The sequence below is a fragment of the Moschus berezovskii genome, chromosome 10, assembly GCF_049115385.1.
Source record: "Moschus berezovskii isolate FMDL1 chromosome 10, NW_MosBer_1.0, whole genome shotgun sequence".
In the NCBI taxonomy this organism is placed as follows: Eukaryota; Metazoa; Chordata; class Mammalia; order Artiodactyla; family Moschidae; genus Moschus; species Moschus berezovskii.
In genome coordinates this window covers 83,728,791-83,755,990 of record NC_142469.1, presented here as the reverse complement: position 1 = coordinate 83,755,990, position 27,200 = coordinate 83,728,791, and the positions used below count along the sequence as shown (strand labels likewise).

The window sequence follows — 27,200 nt, the reverse complement described above, 5'->3', positions numbered from 1 at the left end:
AAATACTGCAACAGCCTATTTAAGTTTTATAACTGCCTGATTTAAAACAAAGTTATTCAGAAATTATAAAACAAAGCACCTCAAACTTTGGCTTCTCTGTCTTGAAAACAAGGTATTACACAAAAATAACTGAGCTTACATACAAAGTGTTCAGGCATTCAAATAATGCTGAATTCTCTCATTTAGTCACAAGCTTATTCATAGTTATGGGGGAATAGGGACTAGAGGAGTAAACAAAATTCAGAAGAAACAATAGTTAAAAGTTGATTCTAGCATTACCATTTGACTCAGCAATTCCATTTCTAGTTATACACCTAAAAGAAATAAGCATCCATAGAGAAGAACTTATAAAGTGATATTTACAGCAGTTTTGTTTACAGTAGTCAACATGTGGAAACAACCCAAATTTCATCAATTTTAGTGAATAAATAAAATATGGCATATCCATATTATGGAGTATTATTTCATGATAAAAATGAAAGTACTGATAAATGCTATAAAATAGGTAAACCTTGAGAACATTATAATTTATGAAAGTAGGCAGTCATAAAAGGCCACATATTATATGAATCCATTCATATGAAAAGTTTAGAATAGGCAAATTTATAAAGAAAGAAAATAAATTAGTGGTTGTACATGAAATTGGAGGAATTAGAATTGGCTGGAATTGGAGGGGGGTTAGAATGGAGAGTGACTGCTAATAGAAAGGGGGTTTCTTTTGTGGTTGATGGATATGTGCTAAACTTAGATTGTGCTGATAGTTGCCCAACTCAGGGAATGTGCGAAATCCACTGAATTGTGTCCTTCTAATGGGTGATGGGCAGGGAGGCCTGGCGTGCTGTGATTCATGGGGTCGCGAAGAGTCGGACACGACTGAGTGACTGAACTGAACTGAACTGAACTGAATGGATGAGTTTTATGTATGTGGATTACATTTCAATAATGATGCTTTAAAATTTATTGCATTAACTTTACACTAAAAATGAAAATGAGTTGGGCTTTTAGATTTACTTAAAATCAGTTCAGTTCAGTTCAGTTCAGTCGCTCAGTCGTGTCCGACTCTCCGCGACCCCATGAATCACAGCACGCCAGGCCTCCCTGTCCATCATCAAATTTAGATTAGACCATCCCATCCGCACATGGTATCTGTAAGAGAGAAGAAATGACTGACCAAAAATGATGGGAGGAAGTAGTGTGAGAGAGACTTCATCCAGACTGTGGGGAATGAACTGACTGCTGCTCACCAACAAAAACCACCCCTGCAAATTAAAGATTCTGGTTTCAGGATGCCAAACTCAGAGACTAGAAATTGACATACAACTTTCCCTGAAGTCACTAGCCCAGAACATGTAATAACAGCTTCACGGGACTATGAAATACACACAGCTCTGCAGAAACTGCTGTCCAACAAAGCAGAGAAATTTCAGTGAACTGGTTAATTCTATACCCCTGTCCTAAAGAAAGAAGAATTCAGGTACCAGACAATGGATGAAGTTTCCAGTGAAAAGTCAGACCTAATGTTAATGAGCCTCAAAATATACTGCTGCTGCTGCTGCTAAGTCACTTCAGTCGTGTCCGACTCTGTGTGACCCCATAGACGGAAGCCCACCAGGCTCCCCTCTCCCTGGGATTCTCCAGGCAAGAACACTGGAGTGGGTTGCCATTTCCTTCTCCAATGTGTGAAAGTGGAAAGTGAAAAGTGAACTACAAGATCACTAATGACCTCCAGTGGTTACAACTAAAATTGCTCACTTTGTGATGCATGAAGCTAGAACATGATGGCTCACAAAGCAATTATGGATGTAAGGGTTTGGTCTATTATTTTCTCATCTTGAAAGCTGCAAAGCTGGAGCCAAAGGAAACCTAGCCAATGACTACCATAAGACTGTCCCTTCCCCCTGATTTTTAAGCATTGACTGAACAGCCTCTTTATCTGTGACCTGTCTTTGCAGCATGTTTGAACACAATCTGTTAATGGGAGAAGATGGCTGTCTCCCTCCAGTGACTCTTTCAGGGATAATCCATTATGGGCCCATGGATGCGCAGAAAGTTGACAGCGGAGAAGGTGAGTTCATAGGCAGAAGAGAAGAAATGGTTGATTGAAAGAAATGGGGCAGGCAGAAGGGTTAGAAAGAGTGAGAAGCAGATGCTATAAACTAAAATTAGCCAGTTTGGTCTTGCACAACTCTTAGGTACTTTTTGGTAACTACCTCAGAATTTCAAAGGTTGGCCTGTCCTCCCAACCTCACCACTTTGTGTAGTCTCCTCTGTGGGTTTGATGAAATCCCAGCTCTCTGACCCTTGGGTGAAAGGTTCACTAAACTGAGAAATAACAGTGTTCCAGAAACAGGATTCTATCACCACCCTTGTTGTTGCCCTAAGGCTTTCAGAGATTCCACAGGCAGACAAGGCCATATTTTGGGAGATGAATCCATCCTTATAAGCACCCTCCAGCCTGGCTGGATTCTTCAACCAGGTCCAGGCGTGCCAGAGGGCGCTCTGGAATATCTTGGTCAGTCCACATATCTGAATACCATTAATTTCACCAAAGATAGGCCATTTCTAGCATTCATCTGGCAAACTATGCCACAAGTTGCTCTGAGAAAAACTAATGTCTGATATTTGATATGCTACTTAGCAATGTATCTGGTAATTAAGACATTTTAACCTTTTTAATACAGTGGCTAGCTAACCAATCCAAGAGTACTAAATCTTGATTAGAACACTAGCTTCCCCTACGTGTAATTGCGGTGAACACTTTCACATGTCACACCAGTCATGCTGGAGTATTTTAAAATAAATTACAGATATAATAGGATGTAAGGGAAACAATTAAAAACCAAGACTTATCGGTAATCAGTAATCACTGCTGTACAAGTCCTGCCTATATTTCTAAATGTTGCTGCCACTGTCACTTCTCAGATATTTTTTAGATCCATCTACTCATGTAACAACAAAGCTAGTGGAGGTGATGGAATTCCAGTTGAGCTATTTCAAATCTTGAAAGATAATGCTGTGAAAGTGCTGCACTCAATATGCCAGCAAACTTGGAAAGCTCAGCAGTGGCCACAGGACTGGAAAAGGTCAGTCTTCATTCCAATCCCAAAGAAAGGCAATGCCAAAGAATGCTCAAACTACCGCACAATTGCACTCATCTCACACGCTAGTAAAGTCATGCTCAAAATTCTCCAAGCCAGGCTTCAGCAATATGTGAACCATGAACTCCCAGATGTTCAAGCAGGTTTTAGAAAAGGCAGAGGCACCAGAGATCAAATTGCCAACATCTGCTGGATCATGGAGAAAGCAAGAGAGTTCCAGAAAAACATCTATTTCTGCTTCATTGACTATGCCAAAGCCTTTGACTGTGTGGATCACCATAAACTGTGGAACATTCTGAAAGAGATGGGAATACCAGACCACCTGACCTGCCTCTTAAGAAACCTGTATGCAGGTCAGGAAGCAACAGTCAGAACTGTATATGGAACAACAGACTGGTTCCAAATAGGAAAAGGAGTACGTCAAGGCTGTATATTGTCACCTTGCTTATTTAACTTCTATGCAGAGTATATCATGAGGAACGCTGGGCTGGAAGAAGCACAAGCTGGAATCAAGACTGCAGGGAGAAATATCAATAACCTCAGATATGCAGATGACACCACCCTTATGGCAGAAAGTGAAGAGGAACTCAAAAGCCTCTTGATGAAAGTGAAAGAGGAGAGTGAAAAGGTTGGCTTGAAGCTCAACATTCAGAAAACAAAGATCATGGCATCTGGTCCCATCACTTCATGGGAAATAGATGGGGAAACAGTGGAAACAGTGTCAGACTTTATTTTTGGGGGCTCCAAAATCACTGCAGATGCTGATTGCAGCCAGGAAATTAAAAGACGCTTACTCTTTGGAAGGAAAGTTATGACCAACCTTGATAGTATATTAAAAAGCAGAGACTTTACTTTACCAACCAAGGTCCGTCTAGTCAAGGCTAAGGTTTTTCCCGTGGTCATGTATGGATGTGAGAGTTGGACTGTGAAGAAAGCTGATCGCCGAAGAATTGATGCTTTTGAACTGTGGTGTTGGAGAAGACTCTTGAGAGTCCCTTGGACTGCAAGGAGATCCAACCAGTCCATTCTAAAGGAGATCAATCCTGGGTGTTCATTGGAAGGACTGACGCTAAAGCTGAAACTGCAATACTTTGGCCACCTCATGCAACGAGTTGACTCACTGGAAAAGACTCTGATGCTGGGAAAGGTTGGGGGCGGGAGGAGAAGGGAACGACAGAGAATGAGATGGCTGGATGGCATCACCGACTCTGTGGACGTAAGTTTGAGTGAACTCCGGGAGTTGGTGATGGACAGGGAGGCCTGGCGTGCTGTGATTCATGGGGTCGCGGAGAGTCGGACATGACTGAGCGACTGAACTGAACTGAACTGAACTCATGTAACAAATATTTTGGAGCACCTACTTGAAATACCTTATCTGATAGTTTCAAGAACTTAATATACTAACAGATTGTTAAAGGTTCACTGGCTGAAGCTATTTATAACTTTCTGCAAAAGTTTTTTTGCGAAAACCAAATATCCCACTATGGTATGAAGGTGTTCAAGTTCCCTAAAGCTCCATTTCATCCTCAAAGAGGAAGCAGCACTAGAAAAGATTGTTTATAAACCTTAAAATATCAATTGTGTTGTTTTTCTCTAGGGAAAAGAGAAACTCTTTAAGGTTATATGATCATTGTATAACATTTTATTTTCTTTAAGATAATCACATCACTAGGCTACATTTACCTTAGTTGTGACTTAGTGCATCGTAAAAAAATCGTGAATAAGAATTCTTGACGTTGCTTGTTAGTCCAGAGATCAAACCAGTGACTTATAAGAGCAACTCTTTCCTGAAAGAGCTACAAGTTGGGGGAGAAATGACATTTTCCTTTATAGTTCAATATATTCTAAGTTGCTAAGCAAGACATAAGCAACCTAACAACCTCACAGCAAATATTTGCTTTGCACGTTACAGTTCATAAAGCACTTTCACATTGTAGTAAGGGTCTTTCCCTTGAGCTTAAACTGCTTTTTATCCAGGGATGCAGGCAAGCCCAGGCTTGCTGGGTAGGCAGGTGGGAAAGGCTGGTGGGGACATAATTACAGAGGCGCCCAAGGAGGGCACAAAGAAGTAATGAATCCTCGCTCTCGTTTCTACGAACGAGCCTGGGCCACACTCGAGCTCTGAGTTCCCAGTCAGCCTCCTTCTCCATGGAGGTCTGGCAGAGCTGCCTGGGCCATTCAGTGACTACCTCTCAAATTACCTTTCAAAGGAGGGGGAATCCTCAGGCCCCAGGGAACTGTGCAGTAGGCACAAGAGGGAAGAGAAAATTAAAGAAATACACACAGTAATGCTCTCCACACCAAAACACCACCCTTACAGCAATCAGGGTGTGTCCTGGAGGTTTCGATTTTGTTTCCTGAGGTGTAAACAGGACAAAATGGGGGCAGGTCTCGTGCCTTCCATAAAACTGGAGTCGTGAACTGGGCTGAGAAAGATTATCTTTGGGGCAGACAAATGTATGTTCATTTCTGTTTAAAGTGACTCAAAACTAAGTTCTTACAAGCATTTATTTTAAATATGGTAACATGAGACCCAGTATATCACAGTAAATGTCACCCTAGAATTTAATCTTATCTTATTCTAGAATATGTGACTCACCTGTCGATTTAATGACTTGTTGCTGAAAGGTGTCCAGGCACTGAATCTTGTGTGGAAGCTCTCCATTTCCAGGCTTTCCCTGGGAGAATTCCCAGCTGACATCTCAGCAAATTATTTTTGTCCAGTCCTAGAAAATATACATTGATTTCAATAAATGTTTAATTAAGATCACCAAGATCCAGTATATCAATGCTGTCCTTATAGGAATAATAGAATTACAGCAATTCATCTCTATATATTTGTTTATATAAATATAATTAGAACTATATATATATATGTCCATACAAATATGCACAGGGAGTTCATGAACTCTAAATCATTGAAATTATTCTCTCCTCAACTACTTGCACTGAAATATGAATCCAAACCAGAGTTGTTTTTTACTTTGCTGGGAAACTGACTCAAAAATTGGAATGATTCTTTACTAACCATGAATACTGACTTTTTCTTTCCCTGCAATCTGAAAGGCTCAAGGAGGATGTACCCCACCAGCCCCCTACCCCTACGGAGCTTTTGAAGGCATAAGTCAGAGGAAAAGGAGAGAAAAATTAGATTAATATATTAATGATCTATTGCTGCATGGAAAATTATCCTATAATTTAACAGCTCAAAACAACTGTTATTATTATCTCAAAGTTCCTGGGGGTCAGAAATCCTCATACAACCTAGTGGGGTATAGTATTGGTAAGGCACTAGATCTGCCATCACAAAATACCACAGATTGGGGTGGGGATGGGGCACGAACAACAGACGTTTATTTTCTCACAGTTCTGGAGGCTGAAAGTCTAAGATCTACATGCTGTTTCTGGTGAAGACAGGCCTCACCTGTCTTGCAGGTGCAGTCTTTCTGCTGTGTTCACACAAGGCCTTCATTCTGAGCACATGTGCATTTGGGGTGGGGGTGGGGGTGCACTCTGGTATCTCTTCCTCTTCTTATAAGGCCATCAGTCCAACTGGATTAAGGCCTCCAACCTTATAAACTCTTTTAACTTTTATTACCTCTTTATAGGCTCTATCTCCAAATATAGTCACACTGGGTGTTGGGGCTTCGACATGTCGGTTTTGCAGGGACATAATTCAGTCCATGAGGGGTCCCTCTGCTTCACAGTCTCCCATAGGCTGCAATCAAGGTGTTGGCCAGGACTCCAGCCTTATCTGAAGGATTTTTTAAACTTATTTGCCTGTGCCAGGTCTTCACCGTAGCACATGCGATCTTTGATGTGGCATGAGGGAATCTAGTTCCCTGACCAGGGATCAAACCCAGGCCCCCTGCATTGGGAGTATGGAGTAGCCACTGGACCACCAAGGAAGTCCCTCATCTGAAGGATTTGTAGCTCATTCACGTGGTTGAAGCCAGGTTTCAGTTGCTCATGAGCTGTTGGGTGGAGAAATCCCTTGTTTTCCTTGCCACATGGGCTTCTCCATAGGGCAATTCACATAGCAGTTGGCTTCCATCAGAGTAAGCAAATGAAAAAGCAAGAGAGGACACACAGAGGGAAGCACAGGTTCTTTGTAACCTCAGAAGCATTATCCCATCACTTTTGCTCTATTCTATTAGGTAAAAGAAAGTAGCTAGGTCCAGACCACATTCAAGGGGAACGGATTATACAAGAGTAATACAATCTACCACAGTTAACCCTTTGGGTCAACTTCCTTCCTTTCCTATGTGCAGAACATACTCATCCACTCCCTAAAGCAGACAACTCTAAAGTTACATCTCAACAATATTTTCTTTTTTTTTTTCATCAATACTTTTAGTTTAGATTCCAGGAGATAGAAATGATTCATAACAGTCATGACAGACCAAGATCTACTCTTGACCTACAGATCTCTGAACTAAAAAGAAAAGTTATCTGGCCTAACCCATACACACACTATGCGTGCATGCTCAGTCATGTCTGACTCTTTGTGACACTATGGACTGTAGCCCACCAGGCTCATCTGTCCATGGGATTTCCTAGGCAAGAATACTGGAGTGGGTTTCTATTTCCTATTCCAGGGGATCTTCTTGAGCCAGGGATGGAACCCAGGTCTCCAGCATTGCAGGTAGATTCTCTACCACTGATCCACCTAGGAAGCCCCCATACATACAACATACATATGAAATGGCAGAACAATAAAAGGATAACTGCAATAAGTAGTCCCATTTGTAAAGGATAAGAATGGTATATAAAAGAGTTAATCAATAGCAATTCTGAGATCCAGCTGTAGAAGGCTGGATCTCGATTGTCATTTTTAGTCTCCATCACATTCTCTTTTAGACCATGTAGGTGACTCCTTTGATAATACTGATTTCTTAATATTTATTTAAAATTATTTGAATTCAGGCAGTGCTATGTTCACAACTGTTTAGAGACTTGTCTCTGTCTTTCTGTATAGTCAAAACTATGGTTTTTCTGGTAGTCATGTCCAGATGTGAGAGTTGGACAGTAAAGAAGGCTGAGGGCCAACGAATTGATGCTTTCGAACTGCGGTGTTGAAGAAGACTCTTGAGAGTCCCTTGAACAGCAAGGAGCTCAAACTAGTCAATCCAAAATGAAATAAATCCTGAATATTCACTGGAAGGACTGATGCTGAAGTTGAAGCTCCTACACTTTGGCCACCTGATGTGAAGAGCCAACTCACTGGAAAAACCCTGATGCTGAGAAAGACTGAAGAAAGGAGGAGAAGGGGGCAACAGAAGATGAGATGGCTGGATGGCATCCCTGACTCAATGGACATGAGTTTGAGCAAGCTCTGGGAGACAGTAAAGGATGGGGAAGCCTAGCATGATACAGTTAATGGGGTCGCAAAGAGTCGGATACAACTTAGCCACTGAACAACTATGAGCCTAATCAGACTTTCCTTGGGAAGAACCAAACTCTAAGTCTCCTCTTCTTGAGATATGCTTCCAACTGTGAAAGTATTTGCTGGTACTACCTTATTCCACTCAGAGATCCTAACAGTGGTGTGACAGCCATTTTCTTCTTGACTTGGTCTTGCTGCGATGCCAAGTTTTAAGCAGCCTTTGTTTCTCAAAGGGTTTCTCTGTTGCTTCTCTGCTAGTTGAATGTGTGACTCAGTTGCACCTCCACTTAGATGCAGGTATTTGAGTTTTTTTGTTGTCTCTGAATTTCTTTTCATTCCTGCTTGCAAACCAGACAAATTTTTTCTTCTGAGTTCCTTTACTTCTGGTAGTACCTTGGCAAATGCAGCCAGTAATAACAGACTCATTATAATAAGTCATTTTCTACCTCTTTGTATAAAGTACAAGCTTATTAGGTATATAATATGCTCTTTAAGCTATTCTAGAATATAGTTCTACAAATTTTTTTGGTGACATGAATTGCTAACAGTCCAAGTTCCCAGTAACAATTTCATGCTGCTATATTGGATGTTAATGCCACATAATTTGAAATATATTGATGCTGGTATGGCAGTACCCTACTCCTGGATCCAATATTTGTACGCACAAAACACTTAAGGAAAAAATATCAATTGAACTTATTCAAGAGAATAGAAAATTGGGAATTATTTCCAAGTTCTTCTATGAAGTCACCATAACCTTAACACCAAAACCCAACAAAGACCTTACAAGAGAGGAATATTATAGATTTACTATCGTAAACATAATCCTAAAACAAAAATCCTATCAAAATGTTAGAACACCAAACACACCAATATATGAAAAGGTTAACACATCACCACCAATTTGGACTGATTCTTGGAACATAAATTTAGTTTGATATTACAAAATCAATGTACTTATCATTAATAAAGAAGAAAATCATAAAAATCTCAGTAAATCCAGAAAGTGCATTTTTTTCCAGCTGTTCCATTTGGCATGCAGGATCTTAGTTCCTCAACCAGGAATCGAAACTGTGCCCCTGCGGTGGAAGCACAGAGCCCTAACCAGTGAACCACCAGGGAATTCCCTTAAAAGTGCATTTGATAAGCTCCAAGTCCCATTCTTAACAACAATAAAAACCTTAACAATCTGGATGAACCTGGATGAAACTTTGGGTGTGCTGGGATGGGGAAACTGTGTTCTGCTTGTGAAAGGGATGTGAATCATGACCAGAGGGTGGGATGTGTATACTGTCTGTAGCTATGGCCAAGAATTATTGCTCGCATCCTGGTTCTTCCATCAAGAAGTAAAGTCTTACTGACTTTCTTCCCCTTGTATATGAACTGCTGCTGCTGCTGCGTCACTTCAGTCGTGTCCGACTCTGTGTGACCCCACAGACAGAAGCCCACCAGGCTCCCCCGTCCCTGGGATTCTCCAGGCAAGAACACTGGAGTGGGTTGCCATTTCCTTCTCCAATGCGTGAAAGTGAAAAGTGAAAGTGAAGTCGCTCAGTCGTGTCCGACCCTCAGCGACCCCACGGACTGCAGCCCACCAGGCTCCTCCATCCATGGGATTTTCTAGGCAAGAGTACTGGAGTGGCTTGCCATTGCCTTCTCCGTGTATATGAACTAGCACTGCCTTATTTTAACCAATAGAATGTTGTGGAAGTGATGGTTAATGACTTCTGGTCCTAGGCCTTAAGACTTGCTTTCCCTTTTTGCACTCTTGAGACGTAGCTTCCATGTAAAGAAGCTTAGGCTAGATTACTGAGTGAGGAGAGACCACGTGAAAAGACAGAGGTTGAACCCAGCCCCCAGCTTTTCAGCCACCCAAGTCAGAGTACCTGGTGATTGAATGAAGCCAACTCAGGTATTCCAGTTCCAACTGAGCTCCTAGGTAAATGCAACCATATGAATGACTCCAGCCTATACAAGGAAGTGGAGGACTTACCTGGTGGTACAGTAGATAAGAATGTGCCTGCCAGCGCAGAGGATATGGGTTCGATCCTTGGTCCGGGAACATTCTACATGCTGCAGAGCAACTAAGCCTGTGTGCCACAACTACTGAGCCCTCACTGTAGAGCTCCAACTACTGAAGCCTGCAGGCTCTAGGGCCCAGAAGCCACAATGGCTGAGCCTGTGCTGCAACTGCTGAAGCCTAGGCACCTAGAGTCTGTGCTCTGCAATAAGAGAAAGCACCACAATGAGAAGCCCACACACCACAGTGAAGGCAGCCCCACTTGCCACAGACAGAGAAAGCCCAAGAGTAGCACTGAAGACCTAGCGCAACCAAAAACAAATAATCAGTCATGAGAAAGAGGAAGTGTACCTGCCCAGACGAATTGTGAATCCAGAGAACTGTGAAAGACAACCATTCCTGTTTCAAATCCTGTTTGGGGCTGCTTTGTTATCCAGCACAGACTGACAAAGCTGAGTGTTGGTGAACATCCAGAATGCTCATATACAGCTGGTGAAAGTGTAAATTAGTATAAGTGCTTTGAAAAACTGTTTGGCATTATTTCCTACAGTTGAAAATATGCATACAGTTGACTCAACAGCAAAACATGCACATATAAACCAAACAGATCCACAAGAGTATTCATGGCTGCACTGGATAGCTCCAAACTGGAAACAACCCAAGCATCCATCAGTAGCTGAATGGATAAATATATTGTCATATATTCATGCAATAAAATGCTATAGATCAATGAACAGGCTGCTGCTACACACATCAATATGCACAAATCACACATCATAAAACATTAAAAAAGGAAGCTGGGAACAAAATAATACGTTTTGTATAGTTCCATTTATATGAAGTTCTATACTGTGGTGTTCAAAGTCAGGATAGTGGTTATCTTTAGTGAGGAAAGAGATGGGAATGACGAGAAGGGATATGAGAAGGGATATTGGGGTGATGGTACTGATCGAAGAGTGGGGCCCTAGGTGAATCCACTTCATAATTTACTGAGTATTTACCCTTAGGACCTACATAGTTTTCTATCTTCTATTTCAATTAAGAAGTTTTAAAAGAATAATATCAAACACGACTAATTTCCTAGAAAAAAAGTACTTTATAAAGAAAATTAGAAAACTTTACTGAAAAACAACTTTTAAAGAACTAAATAAATGGAGAGACATGTTTGATTCATGTACTAGAAATTCAGAAAAATGAAGAAACTAATTCACTCAAATTGATCTACAGATTCAATGGAATCTCAAAAAAAAAAATCCCAAAGAGATATTGTGGGGTGTGTGTGTATGCGTGCATGTGAGTGTAACTTGAAAAGCTGAGTCTAAAATATTCATGGAAGTTTAAAGGACTAAAGTTGGGAATTCCTTGGCAGTCCAGTGGTTAGGACTCTACACTTTCACTGCTGTGGGCCTGGGTTCAATCCCTTTTAGGGGAACTAAGATCCCATAAGCCACATGGCATGGCCAAGAAATAAAGGGCTAAAGTAGTCCAGATGGTCTGGAAGAGCAAGAGAAGGAGATGTGTTTCTAGATATCAAGACTTATAATAGGGAGGGATAAATAGGGAGTTTGGGATTAACATATACACAATACTGTATATAAAATAGATACAGTATTTCTTATTGTATCTATGAACCTACTGTATAGCACAAGGAACTATATTCACTATCTTGTAATAACCTATGATGAGAAAGAACCTGAAAAAGAATGGTGGTGGTGGTGTAGTCGCTAAGTCATGTCCAACTCTTGTGACCCCATGGACTGTATCCTGACAGGTTCCTCTGTCCATGGAATTTTCCAGGCAAGAATACTGAAGTGAGTTGCTATTTCCTCCTCCAGTGGCTCTCCCCAACCCAGGGATCAAACCTGGGTCTCCTGCATTGCAGGTAGATTATTTATCGACTGAGCCACGAGGGAAGCCCTTGTGGGGCTTTTAAAAAATTAATTATAGTTGATGTATAAAGCTATGTTAGTTTCACGTGTACAGCAAAGTTTTATATATATATTTATAAACTGTATATCACAACTATGGGCTTCCCTGGTAGCTCAGTTGGTAAAGAATTCGCCTGCAATGTAGGAGACTGCCTGCAACACAAGAGACGCAGGTTTGATCCCTGAGCCAGGAATAGCCCCGAGAGAAGGAAATGGCTAATGGCTACCCACTCCAGTAATCTTGCAGGGAAATTCCATGGGGGAGACTGGGGGCTGCAGTCCATGGGGCTGCAAGAGTTGGACACAACTGAGCGAAGAGTTGACTCACTGGAAAAGACTCTGATGCTGGGAGGGATTGGGGGCAGGAGGAGATGGGGACGACAGAGAATGAGATGGCTGGATGGCATCACCGACTCGATGGACATGAGTTTGAGTGAACTCCGGGAGCTGGTGATGGACAGGGAGGCCTGACGTGCTGTGATTCATGGGGTCGCAGAGTCGGACACGACTGAGCGACTGAACTGAACTGAGTGACTAAATCACAATCACCACCACATCACAACTATATCTTATTTTTTTAAAAAAAGGATATATTGTATAAAAGGGGAATTACAGCCATTACCTTGTAATAACTTTTAATCAAGTATAATCTGTAAAACTGTTGAATTACTATGCTATACACCTGAAATGAAAACACTGCAAATCAACTAAACTTCAATAAAAAATTAATATAAAAAAGACTTTATAAAGCTGCAGTAATACGATAACATGGTATTAGCATGGGGACAGACAACTAATTACAGGAGCAGAAGAGAAAATCCAAAATAGCCTCATGTAAATCAGACACTTCTTAGATGACAAATCAAAGAGGAAGAGAGATTTTTTTCATTTATAGAAAAACAGAATATCTATTTTAAAAAGAGAAAAGCAAGTGGACCCCTTTCTCATACCATACCACACACACATCAAAATCTGGAGGCTTTTTATATACAAAATCAATTACATATGGTTTGTGAGTGCCCAGAAGACAAAATTAAGAACAATGGATGAGGTCAGAGGGATGGATTTTGGCTCAGTCTAAGTAGGAAAACAATCACTTCAGCAGCATTAACTGTCCTGGGAGATTATGTCCATTACAGAAGGCATTAAAACACAAATTGGATGACTGCTTCTCAGTGAAATTATAGCTGAGGTTCAAGCATCAGAAATGTTTAAGTTTCTAAGCAACCTCTGTTGCTATAAATACCAAGAAGAGAGGGAACAATGTGAATTTCTTTAGCCTGGAATAGCTGAGGAAAATTTTTTGGCAAGTCAGAAAAATCTGAAAATAAGACAAACACTGGTGGTGCCTCTACACTTATTACACTTCAGGCAGATAGAAGCATATTTTAAAAATGAATATCTCAGAAAGGCATGCACCATATTAGGAAGGGCAGCATGACATGGTGAGCACCAAATTTGGACTCCTGTTCTGATCTCCCCCATATTGAAGCTTTTAGAGGCTTCTCTGGTGGTCAAGTGGTTAAGACTCCTTGCTTCCCATTGAAGGGGGCATGGGTTTGATTCCTGGTCTGGTAACTAAGATCCCAAGTGCCATGTGGACACAGCCAAAAGAAAAAAAATTGAAGCTTCACAGGTAATTTCATCTCTGGGCCTCAGTCTCATGTGTGAAGCAAGGCAGTGATATGTCTTGGCAAACTACACTACAACAATGTTCAGATAAAAACCTCATGGCAATGTGGAAAATTAATACCTCCCTCTGAATCAACAGTAAATGAAAACAAATCCTTAGTTTCATAAGATGCCCAGCTGTTGTTACGTGAAATGTCTCTAAGAGCCAACATAAGGGATTTTTATTTAGCAAGTCCTCAGAATTGTTATTATCCTCTGTGGTAAGGGATTTGCTGAATTACAAAATGAGTGTAACATTGCAGAAAGAATAGTTACTGTCTCTGCTGGTGGGCTTCAACATGTGGATATAGTACATTATATATAGATATAAATACAGACTCAGATGCAAATTCCCACAGGATTATATTCATTCTCTTAGATTAATATCTTATTTCATTGACTAGTTATTTGACCGAGGGAGAGACAGCATGCTGGCAATCACTACTTCTTTAAATGGAATGATTTCTTTTCACAGTCTAGCATTTAAAATCTCTCCAAGTAGTAGCTCCATAAGATATTAATAGGTATTTCCCAGAAAAAGAAGATATGTGGTTAAATATGCCTGGAGATGATTGATGGAACAAAATTAAAATTGTGTTTTTGTTTTTTTTTTTGCAGGACGTTTTAGAAATTTAGTATGTTGATGTCCATAGTCAGTCTCCAGGAGAAGCATTTCCCTTGTTCGTTGTTATAGGAGCCGATCATGAAGAGTATTAGTTATCTGATGCGGGTAACATGGTGGGTATCTAGTGCTATGTAATAAACAGTCCAAAAACTTAGTTGTATTAAAAAAGCATTTATGGCACTTCCCTGGTAGGTCAGTGGCTAAGACTCTGAGCTCCCAAGGCAGGTGGCCCAGGTTCGATCCCTGGTCAGGGAATTAGATCCCACAGGCCCCAACTAAGAATTCACATGTACCAACTAAGAATGTGCATGCCACAACTAGAGTGAAGATCTTGTGTGCTGCACCTAAAACCCAGTGCAACCAAAAAATAAATGTAATATTTTTTAAAGCATTTATTCTTTCATAGTTTCCATGAGTCAAGGGTCAAGCGTGACTGGCTTAACTAGGTTCTCTGGTTCAGGATCTCTCATAATCCAAGTGTCAGTTGGGGCTTTTTTCATCGCAAAGCTGAACTGTGGAAGGAGCCACTTCCAAGCCCTGGTCGAGGGCTGTCAGCAAGATTCAGTTCCTCACAGACTGTTGGAACAAGAGCTCTTGTAGGTTGGAGGCTTCCCTTCAAGCTGGGTTTTCCACAGCTTAGCTCACAAAATGGTAAGCAAGTGAGAGGGTGAGAGAGGGCAGGCAAGATGGAAGTCAGAGTCTGTGACAAAATCTCAGAAGTAATATGCCATCACTTTTGATTAGTCAGAGCAGGGGTCAGCAAACATGGTCAGCAGGCTGTATTTGGCCTACAGCCTATTTTTGTAAATAGTTTTATTGGAAGACAGCTAATCACATTTATTTACATATCGGCTTTGGTGGCTTTTGTAGTATAATAGCAGAATTGAGTCGGAGAAGGCAATGGCACCCCACTCCAGTAATCTTGGCTGGAAAATCCCATGGATGGAGGAGCCTGGAAGGCTACAATCCATGGGGTCGCACAGAGTCGGACACAACTGAAGCGACTTAGCAGCAGCAGCAGTAGCAGCAGAATTTAGTATTTGGAAAGAAACCATATGGCCCACAGAGCTAAAAATATTTACTACCTGGCCCTTTACAGGAAAAGTTTAGCAACCCCTGTATTAGAAACAATTCTAGCCCATACTTGAGGGGAGGAGTTTCACAAGGACAGGAATACCAGGAGGCTGGGGTTGTAGGGAGTCATTTTAGAAGCTGCCTATCACATAGTGCCTACCAACAGGTAGAAAGTGTGAGTTGCTCAGTCTTGTCCGACTTTTACAACCCCATGGACTGTAACCCACCAGGTTCTTCTGTCCATGGAATTCTCCAGGCAAGAATACTGGAGCGGGTTGCTCTTTCTGACTTCAGGGGATCTTCCCAACCCAGGGATCGAACCCACATCTCTTATGTCTCCTACACTGGCAAGCGGGTTCTTTACAACTAGCACCACCTGGGAAGTCTGCCAACTGTTGGGGACTTGGTAAGTATTTGCTGAGTGAGTAAATGAGTAATTCTACCACATCTACCAATTTTCTAAATGCAGGGGCTGAAGGAAAAGTTGCTAACCAAGAAAAAGTCCAATTCCTTCACTGATTATTAGGGTCTGACAATTGCATTCCAGTCCATCTTAGTTCGCTGATTCCTAGAATGTCGATGTCCACTCTTGTCATCTTCTGTTTGACCACTTCCAATTTGCCTTGATTCGTGGACCTAACATTCCAGGTTTCTATGCAATATTGCTCTTTACAGCATCAAACCTTGCTTCTATCACCAATCCCATCCACAACTGGGTGTTGTTTTTGCTTTGGCTCCATCCCTTCATTCTTCTGGACTTATTTCTCCACTGATCTCCAGTAGCAAACTGGGCACCTACCAACCTGGGGAGTTCATCTTTCAGTGTCCTATCTTTTCGCCTTTTCATACTGTTCATGGGGTTCTCAAGGCAAGAATACTGAAGTGGTTTGCCATTCCCTTCTCCAGTGAACCAAATTCTGTCGGACCTCTCCACTATGACCCGTCTGTCTTGGGTGGCACCACACGGCATGGCTTTGTGGTCCATGTGATCAGATTGGCCTGTTGTCTGTGATTGTGGTTTCAGTCTGTCTGCCCTCTGATGCCCTCTCTCAGTGCCTACCGTCTTACTTGGGTTTCTCTTACCTTGGACATGGGTTATCTCTTTACCGTTGCTCCAGCACAGTGCAGCCGCTGCCCCGACCTTGGGCACAGGGTAGCTCCTCTCGAAGGAATCCCTTAGAAGAAATGGAGTAGCCATCATAGTCAACAAGAGTCTGAAATGCAGTACTTGGATGCAATCTCAAAAATGACAGAATAATCTCTGTTCGTTTCCAAGGCAAACCATTCAATATCATGGTAATCCAAGTCTATGCCCTGACTAGTACTGCTGAAGAAGCTGACGTTGAACAGTTCTATGAGGACCTACAAGACCTTCTAGAACTAACACCCAAAAAAGATGCACTTTTCATTATAGGGGACTGGAATGCAAAAGTAGAAAGTCAAGAAACACCTGGAGTAACAGGCAAATTTGGCCTTGGAGCACAGAATGAAGCAGGGCAAAGGCTAATACAGTTCTGCCAAGAGAACACACTGGTCATAGCAAACATCCTCTTCCAACAACACAAGAGAAGACTCTACACATGGACATCACCAGATAGCCAACACCGAAATCAGATTGATTATATTCTTTGCAGCCAAAGACGGAGAAGTTCTATACAGTCAGCAAAAACAAGACCAGGAGCTGACTGTGGCTCAGATCATGAATTCCTTATTGCCAAATTCAGACTTAAATTGAAGAAAGTAGGGAAAACCACTAGACCATTCAGGTATGACCTAAATCAAATCCCTTACAACTATACAGTGGAAGTGAGAAATAGATTTAAGGGACTAGATCTGATAGATAGAGTGCCTGATGAGCTATGGACGGAGGTTCGTGACATTGTACAGGAGACAGGAATCAAGATGATCCCCAAGAAAAAGAAATGCAAAAAAGCAAAATGGCTGTCTGAGGAGGCCTTACAAATAGCTGTGAAAAGAAGGGAAGTGAAAAGCAAAGGAGAAAAGGAAAGATATACCCATTTGAATGCACAGTTCCAAAGAATAGCAAGGAGAGATAAGATAGCCTTCCTCAGTGAACAGTGCAAAGAAATAGAGGAAAACAATAGAATGGGAAAGACTAGAGATCTCTTCAAGAAAATCAGAGATACCAAGGGAACATTTCATTCAAAAATGGGCTCAATTAAGGACAGAAATGATAGGGATCTAACAGAAGCAGAAGATATTAAGAAGAGGTGGCAAGAATACACAGAAGAACTGTGCAAATAAAGATCTTCACAACCCAGATAATCACGATGGTGTGATCACTCACCTAGAGCCAGACATCCTGGAATGTGAAGTCAAGTGGGCCTTAGAAAGCATCACTACGAACAAAACTAGTGGAGGTGATGGAATTCCAGTTGAGCTATTTCAAAGCCTGAAAGACGATGCTGTGAAAGTGCTGCACTCAATATGCTAGCAAATCTGGAAAACTTAGCAGTGGCCACAGGACTGGAAAAGGTCAGTTTTCATTCCAATGCCAAAGGAAGGCAATGCCAAAGAATGCTCAAACTACCGCACAATTGCACTCATCTCACACGCTAGTAAAGTAATGCTTAAAATTCTCCAAGCCAGGCTTCAGCAATACGTGAACCATGAAATTCCAGATGTTCAAGCTGGTTTTAGAAAAGGCAGAGGAACCAGAGATCAAATTGCCAACATCCGCTGGATCATCGAAAAGCAAGAGAGTTCCAGAAAAACATCTATTTCTGCTTCATTGACTATGCCAAAGCCTTTGACTGTGTGGATCACAATAAACTGTGGAAAATTCTGAAAGAGATGGGCATACCAGACCACCTGACCTGCCTCTTAAGAAACCTGTATGCATGTCAGGAAGCATCAGTTAGAACTGGACATGGTACAACAGACTGGTTCCAAATAGGAAAAGGAGTACGTCAAGGCTGTATATTGTCACCTTGCTTATTTAACTTATATGCAGAGTACATCATGAGAAACGCTGGGCTGGAAGAAGCACAAACTGGAATCAAGATTGCCAGGAGAAATATCAATAACCTCAGATATGCAGATGCCTCCACACTTATGGCAGAAAGTGAAGAAGAACTAAAGAGCCTCTTGATGAAAGTGAAAGAGGAGAGTGAAAAAGTTGGCTTCAAGCTCAACATTCAGAAAACTAAGATCATGGCATCCGGTGCCATCACTTCATGGCAAATAGATGGGGAAACAGTGGACACAGTGGCTGACTTTTTCTGGGCTCCAAAATCACTGCAGATGCTGATTGCAGCCATGAAATTAAAAGATGCTTACTCCTTGGAAGGAAAGTTATGACCAACCTAGACAACATATTGAAAAGCAGCAACATTACTTTGTCAACAAAGGTCCCTCTAGTCAAGGCTACGGTTTTTCCCGTGGTCATGAATGGATGTGAGAGTTGGATTATAAAGAAAGCTGAGCACCGAAGAATTGATGCTTTTAAACTGTGGTGTTGGAGAAGAGTCTTGAGAGTCCCTTGGACTGCAAGGAGATTCAACCAGTCCATCCTAAAGGAAATCAGTCCTGAATATTCATTGGAAGGACTGATGTGGAAGCTGGAACTCCAATACTTTGGCGACCGGATGTGAAGAGCTGACTCATTTGAAAAGACCCTGATGCTTGGAAAGATTAAGGGCAGAAGGGGACGATAGAGGATAAGATGGTTGGATGGCTCAATGGACATGGGTTTGGGTGGACTCTGGGAGTTGTGATGGACAGGGAGGCCTGGCGTGCTGCAGTTCATGGGGTTGCAAAAAGTTGGACACGACTGAGCGACTGAACTGAACTGAAAATTGCATCACAACTGTAACAACTTATCCACTTGTGTGATCTTATTAGCAATTTCCATCATTGGGTCAAGTGAGTTAGGTGGTAAAATAAGCTTACAATCGAATTCATATGTAGATGGGACAGATTTTTTTTTTTATGACATCAGCAAACTAGAAGCATTCTTATTTGAGGTGAGAATTCACTCTGGGGCCAAAAATAGATATTGTGAATTATAATACACAGTAAAGAAGCTGTTTACAAAAAGGCAGCTACAATATCTTCTAATACCAAGACAGACTCAAAACCTGAGTACAAAATCAAATTCTCATCCATTTTTTCATCTTTTCTCAGTATCCTTTCTCCAAAAGCCAAAACAATGTACCATAAAGATCTTCCTTTATCATTTAGGATCGCTCTTGTTTTTACACAAAGCAGTGTGTCACTCTTAGAGGAGGGAATGTCTTGCTGCTTCTTCACTTACAGCCTAGTTCTTCCACTGAAATGAAACTCCAGCATGGGTGACACAAACTGGAGAACTCCTTACCTCACTTGGTAAAACAAGGACTCTACATATTTCCATATTGATGGAAAAGGGGAGTAAAATAGGAGATCCTAGTCTGTAGCTCTTCTTGTGTGTAACTTGATCCAACAAACATAATAAGTAACAAAATCAAAGTGGGGAGGGGAACATGTCGTAAATACTGTATTTACTATCCTTTTTTTGAATTGCTACCCTGACTGACACGGTGCTAGTCACTCTTTTCTGTACATAAGCTCATATATTTCTCACATTCACCTTGAGAGTTTGATTACAGACAAGAAGAACAGGGTAAAGAAAATCATCTATGGACACACAGGCAGTAATTGGCTATCAAATTTAAAGATTATACTGGATTTTTCCTAATATGTGAGTATAACTTTGATATATGACTACTATCGGTTAATTTGGAAACATGCTTTCTATTCTGTGACTGACTATTCTTTATAACTAAGATATCAATTAGAAACTTAGCAATTGACACTGGTACCTCCATGCTTAGTGAAAGAAAAGGGGGTGATTCGTATGACAATCAAAGCCAGACTAAAGGATGAGAGGGCTGGACAATCGCCAGTCCATACAGAGAGCTATAAATCATCACTAGGATAAGTCAGAACCATGTTGTCCTTAACTATGTTTCCACAGGTGACTGGTTACACAGTTGGAGGAATGTAAATTACTCTGGTTCTGCTCCACAGGACAAGACACTGACTTGGAGTAGAAACGGGAAACAAAACACTGTTCCCTGGCACAGAGATACCTACATTTGAGTACTTTGGCATTCACACTGCAAGTTGTACAATGATTCATTTATTTTATTATCTAAATTTTAGTTCTTTAAATATGCCTCCTGCTGGGTTGTATGGTTCTAAAGACTGCAGAAAAGAACAGGTGCAGAGAAAAAGTGATTGATGAAAAAACAGAAATGAAAGGTAATTCTAGTTAAATGTCCAATATGCAGGGCATTTGACAAACAAGACATTTGAATGTCAACTTGTATATAATTTTTATTAAATGCACAAATAAATGATAAAAATAACAGCATGTTTTGAGGAAATCTGCCCTCTTGACTGAGCGACTTCACTTTCACTTTTCACTTTCATGCATTGGAGAAGGAAATAGCAACCCACTCCAGTGTTCTTGCCTGGAGAATCCCAGGGATGGGGAAACCTGGTGGGCTTCCGTCTATGGGGTCGCACAGAGTCGGACACGACTGAAGCAACTTAGCAGCAGCAGCAGCAATAGCATAGAAGGGGATAGGAAATACCACACTTGTGAGCCAAAACTGCTGCTGCTCAGTGGCTTCAGTAGTGTCCTATGCTTTTCGACCCTATAGACTATAGCCCGCCAGGCTCCTCTGTCCATGGGATCCTCCAGCAAGAATACTGGAGTGGGTTGCCATGTCCTCCCCTCCAGGGGATCTTCCCAACTCAGGGATTAAACCCACGTCTCCTGAGTTGCAGGCAGTGTCTTTACCCCTGAGCTACCCGGGAAACCCATGAGCCAAAACTGGACATATTCAAATGATGAATTTGCTCACTGATAGGAGAAGTTTACAGTTAAAAACATTAAAATTATAACAAGAAGCGACTGTACTATTTAAACTAATTTGCGAAAAACAACCAATTATCGTTGTTCTAAAACTTTCAAGTCTCAATCCTTATTTTCTTTCATGGAAATAATGGCTTTTAGAGCACGATTTTTGAGATTCTTATGGTGCACAAAGGTCAAGATGGGCTTGAAAACAATTACACGGGTTGCGCTGCACTTGAATACATGCGACCTCTGGATATTCTGCTCTGATATATGGCAAGATTTATTAATAAGTAGAGCATAAGCACTTTTAAAAGGATAAATATAAGTACCATGATTTGATCCTATTGACCTATTTACGAATACAATCCTATTCATAAAATCTTAGCATTTTAACTTTTCAGAACTATGCAGTTCTAATTATGAACTGTACTCGCAGGTTCTTTGTATTTCTCCTTTGCTACCCGCCAAGCCCACCCCTCCCACTGACTCCGCGGGAGGATGAGGGCGAGAACCAGCCAACGAAGCGTGGGAGTCGTTGTGAGCGAGTTCAGAATCCTATGAAAAATCAGGGTTTTCCGAAGTGCTAAAGAACGTGACTTCATCTCTACCCCAAATGCGTGCTCTGCAGAAGCTAAGAGTTTACTGGCAACGGCCCAGTTCAAACCTGACCCTAGGCAGGGATAGTTTCATTCCTCCCAAGCGCCACTTCCAGGCGCCGGTTCCCCAAGGTCACGGAAGGGGAGCCCACCGAGGGCGCAGCTTAGGGTCCTCCCGAGGCTGCAACGGGAACTAACCCGCCCAGGCGCTGGACCCCGACGGCCCCAAGCAAAAAATGTGCGGCCCGGAAGCCAAGAGCTTTACCTCCAGGCGGTGGCGGAAAGACCCGGCTCCTGGCGGTCGCCTCCTCTTTGGATCGCTTGGAGGGGCGAGAGCAGGACGCAGGCCACGGCCCGGGGAGGGGCGGGGTCGGCAGCGCGCCGTTTCCATAGAGTCCCGACAACACGGCCCCGCCCCGCCCCGCAGGCGGCCCTGCAGCATCAGCATCCACACCCCATAGCCGGGCCTGAGCCGCTGGAGGGACCCGGTGGCCAGCGGTCCCAGCTGGGGGCCGAGAAGCCGGGCGGACTACATCCCCATCATCAGGGCTGCACCGGATTCTGGCCAGGTCGGCGATCCTGCTCCTTTGTCACCTCCACGGAGTATGTGACAGGATCCCAGTAGTCGCTATAGTCCTAGAAGGCCCTGAAGACGCAGAGCAGAGGAGCCAAACCGCAACAGGAGACTTGGATACTGAAGCCAGTGTTTGCTTGGTCTCCAAGAAAGTCAGTAATTTTAAGGCTGGGTGATGCAAACGGTGGGATTTCTTAATCTTCAGCAAATCCTCTGAATATTTTAATACCTATTGCCAATTTTCACATTATACAAGAGGTACCAAAGCCCAAACAATATCCTTCTTGATAAATTTTTATTGATTCTGGTCAAAATGCCTTTAAGTATTTATTGTGAAGCTTTTTTTTTAAAATATGTAGATGAACAGTTACCACCAAGGAAAGATGTTCACAACATGAAAAGTACGTTAGAAAACTATATGAATTGTGCCACCTAATTTTTGTCATTTTTCGAGTCCCCTGGTGGCTCAGATGGTAGAGAATCTGCCTGCAATGTGGGAGATCTGAGTTGGATCCCTGGCTCGGGAAGTCCCAGAGAGAAGGTAATGGCTACCCACTCCAGCATTCTTCCCTGGAGAATTTCACTGACAGAGAAGTCTGACGGGCCACAGTCCATGGGATCACAAAGAGTCGGATACTACTGGGAGACTGCACTTTCTTTCACTTTAATTTTTGTAAATAAATGTTTAAGAACTCTGGAAGTATGTGAACAAATGTTAAATGATTTGCTCTGGTAGTACTTTAAAAAAATCCAATTTTAAGTAAAAATTTTCTACAGTAAATGTGTGTTAAGTAGCTTCAGTTGGGTCTGACTCTTTGAGACCCTATGGATTGTAGCCCACCAGGCTCCTCAGTCCAAGGAATTCTCCAGGCAAAGATACTGAAGTGGGTTGCCATTTCCCTCTCCAGGGGATCTTCCCAGCCAGGGGATTGAAACTGTGTCTCTTGCATCTCCTGTTCTCTAGGATTGCCTGCATTGGCAGACAGGTTCTTTACCACTCGTGCCACCTGGGAAGGTAAATATGTAACATCTGTATAATAAATAATAAATTTTATTCTAATTAGGTTTTGTTCTAATCCAAGTACCTCATGTTTTTTCCTGTTGTCTTTTAACATGTTTAATTTGTGTGAAAGGATACAAATTAGATAAACTAAAAATTCGTCACCTGAGACCCACATGGAGTTCCTTGACACAAAGGACAAATGAACCAACTGAACAAACAAGGTCAGTCTACTGCTCTGTCACTAAGCCACAGGAAACAGCTTTTTCTTTACTTTGTCTCAGGACTCATCCAAGAAAAACATGTCAAATGACAGAGTTTCCTTTTGCTCTGTCAGACCTAGGATGCTCTTTCCCCTGGAATCCCTATCCGCTCATCCCAACAGCAAAGTTTTGAAGGTTGCATTTAATGTTCTGGTGACTTTCTCATTTTTAAAAGGGGTATTAAAACGATGATTAGATAAACTGACCAAAATTCTTTCAACTCAGAATGCCAAAATTTACTGAAATTGAGATTTTTAATAAATAGTGTTCAGTGGGTCCCTGCCCTCCCCCATCTCCATTAACGTGCTTGTTTTTTTCTGTGGACTGGAAACAAGGTGGAAGAAGCATGGGCCTATTCTACAAGGTGAAGGCAAGTGAGCTATAAGTGAATAAACCAAATGTGGTATATAATACAATAGAATATGGTTCAGCCAGGAAAAGATGTATCAATACATGCTGCAACATGGATGAAACTTGAAATCTTGAAAACATTACAGGAGTTAAAGAAGCCAGTCACAAAAGCTGTGTATGGTATAATTCTATTGATAGAAAATGTCCAGAATTGGCAAATCCATGGAAACAGAAAGTAGATTACTGTTGCCAAGTGCTGAGGGGTTTGGGAGATAGGGAGTGACTGGTAATGAGTTTGTTTCTGAGGTGATGAAAATGTTCTAGCTAGAATTAATTATGGTGATGGATGCACAACTCTGAATCTACTAAAAACCACTTAATTATACACTTTAAAAAGGGAAAATTTTATGGCATATGAACTATTTCAATCAGTTCAGTTCAGTCACTCAGTCATGTCTGACTCTTTGCAACCCCATGAACCGCAGCATGCCAGGCCTCCCTGTCCATCACCAACTCCCGGAGTTCACCCAAACCCATGTCCATCGAGTTGGTGATGCCATCCAACCATCTCATCCTCTTTCATCCCCTTCTCCTCCTGCCTTCAATCTCTCCCAGCATCAGGGTCTTTTCAAATGAGTCAGCTCTTCTTATCAGGTGGCCAAAGTATTGGAGTTTCAGCTTCAGCATCATTCCTTCCAATGAACACCCAGGACTGATCTCCTTTAGGAATGGACTGGTTGGATCTCCTTGCAGTCCAAGGAACTCTCAAGACTCTTCTCCAACACCACAGTTCAAAAGCATCAATTCTTTGGCACTCAGCTTTCTTTACAGTCCAACTCTCACATCCATACATGACCACTGGAAAAACCATACCCTTGACTAGACGGACCTTGGTTGGCAAAGTAATGTCTCTGCTTTTTAATATGCTGTCTAGGTTGGTCATAACTTTCCTTCCAAGGAGTAAGCATCTTTTAATTTCATGGCTGGAATCACCATCTGCAGTGATTTTGGAGCCCAGAAAAATAAAGTCAGCCACTGTGTCCACTGTTTCCCCATCTATTTGCCATGAAGTGATGGCACCGGATGCCATGATCTTAGTTTTCTGAATGTTAAGCTTTAAGCCAACTTTTTCATTCTCCTCTTTTACTTTCATTAAGAGGCTCTTTAGTTCTTCTTCACTTTCTGCCATAAGGGTGGTGTCATCTGCATATCTAAGGTTATTGATATTTCTCCCAGCAATCTTGATTCCAGTTTGTGCTTCTTCCAGCCCCGTGTTTCTCATGATGTACTCTGCATATAAGTTAAATAAGCAGGGTGACAATATACAGCCTTGACGTACTCCTTTTCCTGTTTGGAACCAGTCTGTTGTTCCATGTCCAGTTCTAACTGTTGCTTCCTGACCTGCACACAGGTTTCTCAAGAGGCAGGTCAGGTGGTCTGGTATGCCCATCTGGTTCAGAAATTTCCAGTTTATTGTGATCCACACAGTCAAAGGCTTTGGCATAGTCAATAAAGCAGAAATAGATGTTTTTCTGGAACTCTCTTGCTTTTTCCATGATCCAGCAGATGTTGGCAATTTGATCTCTGGTTCCTCTGCCTTTTCTAAATCCTGCTTGAACATCTGGAAGTTCACGGTTCACATATTGTTTAAAAGCTAATGTTAATAAGCTAATGACTGCTGAACATTACTGGTGTCAACTATCGTGCTAAGGATACATGTTTTACTTCCTCATTACAACCATTGCTGCTGCTGCTGCTGCTGCTGCTGCTAAGTCACTTCAGTCGTGTCCGACTCTGTGTGACCCCACAGACGTAAGCCCACCAGGCTCCCCTGTCCCTGGGATTCTCCAGGCAAGAACACTGGAGTGGGTTGCCATTTACTTCTCCAATGTGTGAAAGTGAAAAGTGAAAGTGAAGTCGTTCAGTCGTGTCCGACCCTTAGCGACCCCATGGACTACAGCCTACCAGGCTCCTCCATCCATGGGATTTTCTAGGCAATAGTACTGGAGTGGCTTGCCATTGCCTTCTCCGCATTACAACCATTACAAGCTGGTTATTAACCACATTTTTCTAGATTAAAAACTAAAAACAGAAACTGAGTAAACACATATGAACCTAAAACTAAGGGGCAGAATGGAGATTCAAACTAAGGTCTAAGTAAGATCAAAGCCCATGCTCTTTTTCATTATATCAATATTTAAATGTGCACAAGGTGCAAGGTTTGCAAGAAAGGTACAGAACTCCAATTTTCTAAATACAGTTTATCCTTTGAGGATTGAGCCAGCCCTTGTATTCCCAGACTGAAGAATGTAAGTTTATCTAAAACAGAGAGACTCTTTTTAATTTAAAACAATCACTTTATTAAAAATAGCAAATTTCACAAATATTCATTCAACATTTTGTTGTCACTGGCCACTGGAAAACACACCAGGTGTGTGTACTGATTGTCTAATGTAAACTGAAGCTGGGCTGCCACAAAAAGCCTGTGCATCATCAACTTATCAACAGTGGAATAAGTCTGATGAGCTCAGGAAGGATAAATCCTTCAGCCCCATCAACAACATTTAGCACAGTGCATTTCAAGTATAAACCCATAAGGCAACAATATTAAGCATAGCAGCAAAAGCTTTGTATCACATTTCCTGATTAAGCCTTCAACAAGGCCTAGACCTCCAGTTAGGTGAATTATGGCAAGTCAAGTTTACTAAAAGCAGCATATGAAAGCAATCACTGTATTTGCACTTTAAT

General features: G+C 41.8%; 1 protein-coding gene across 1 annotated transcript in view; it reads right to left on the bottom strand.

The window, feature by feature from the left end:
• Positions 1 to 22,688, bottom strand: part of ECT2L (epithelial cell transforming 2 like) — an 85,762-nt gene extending 63,074 nt beyond the window's left edge. The window contains exons 1-4 of the mRNA XM_055433788.2: positions 22,530 to 22,688; positions 16,883 to 16,974; positions 5,698 to 5,824; positions 4,782 to 4,894 (exon numbers count right to left, since the gene is read on the bottom strand). Of these exons, the coding sequence (XP_055289763.2) occupies positions 4,782 to 4,894; positions 5,698 to 5,799 (215 nt within the window). The 5' untranslated portion in view covers positions 5,800 to 5,824; positions 16,883 to 16,974; positions 22,530 to 22,688. The remainder of the gene's footprint in view (positions 1 to 4,781; positions 4,895 to 5,697; positions 5,825 to 16,882; positions 16,975 to 22,529) is intronic.
• Positions 22,689 to 27,200: the final 4,512 nt, after the last annotated feature.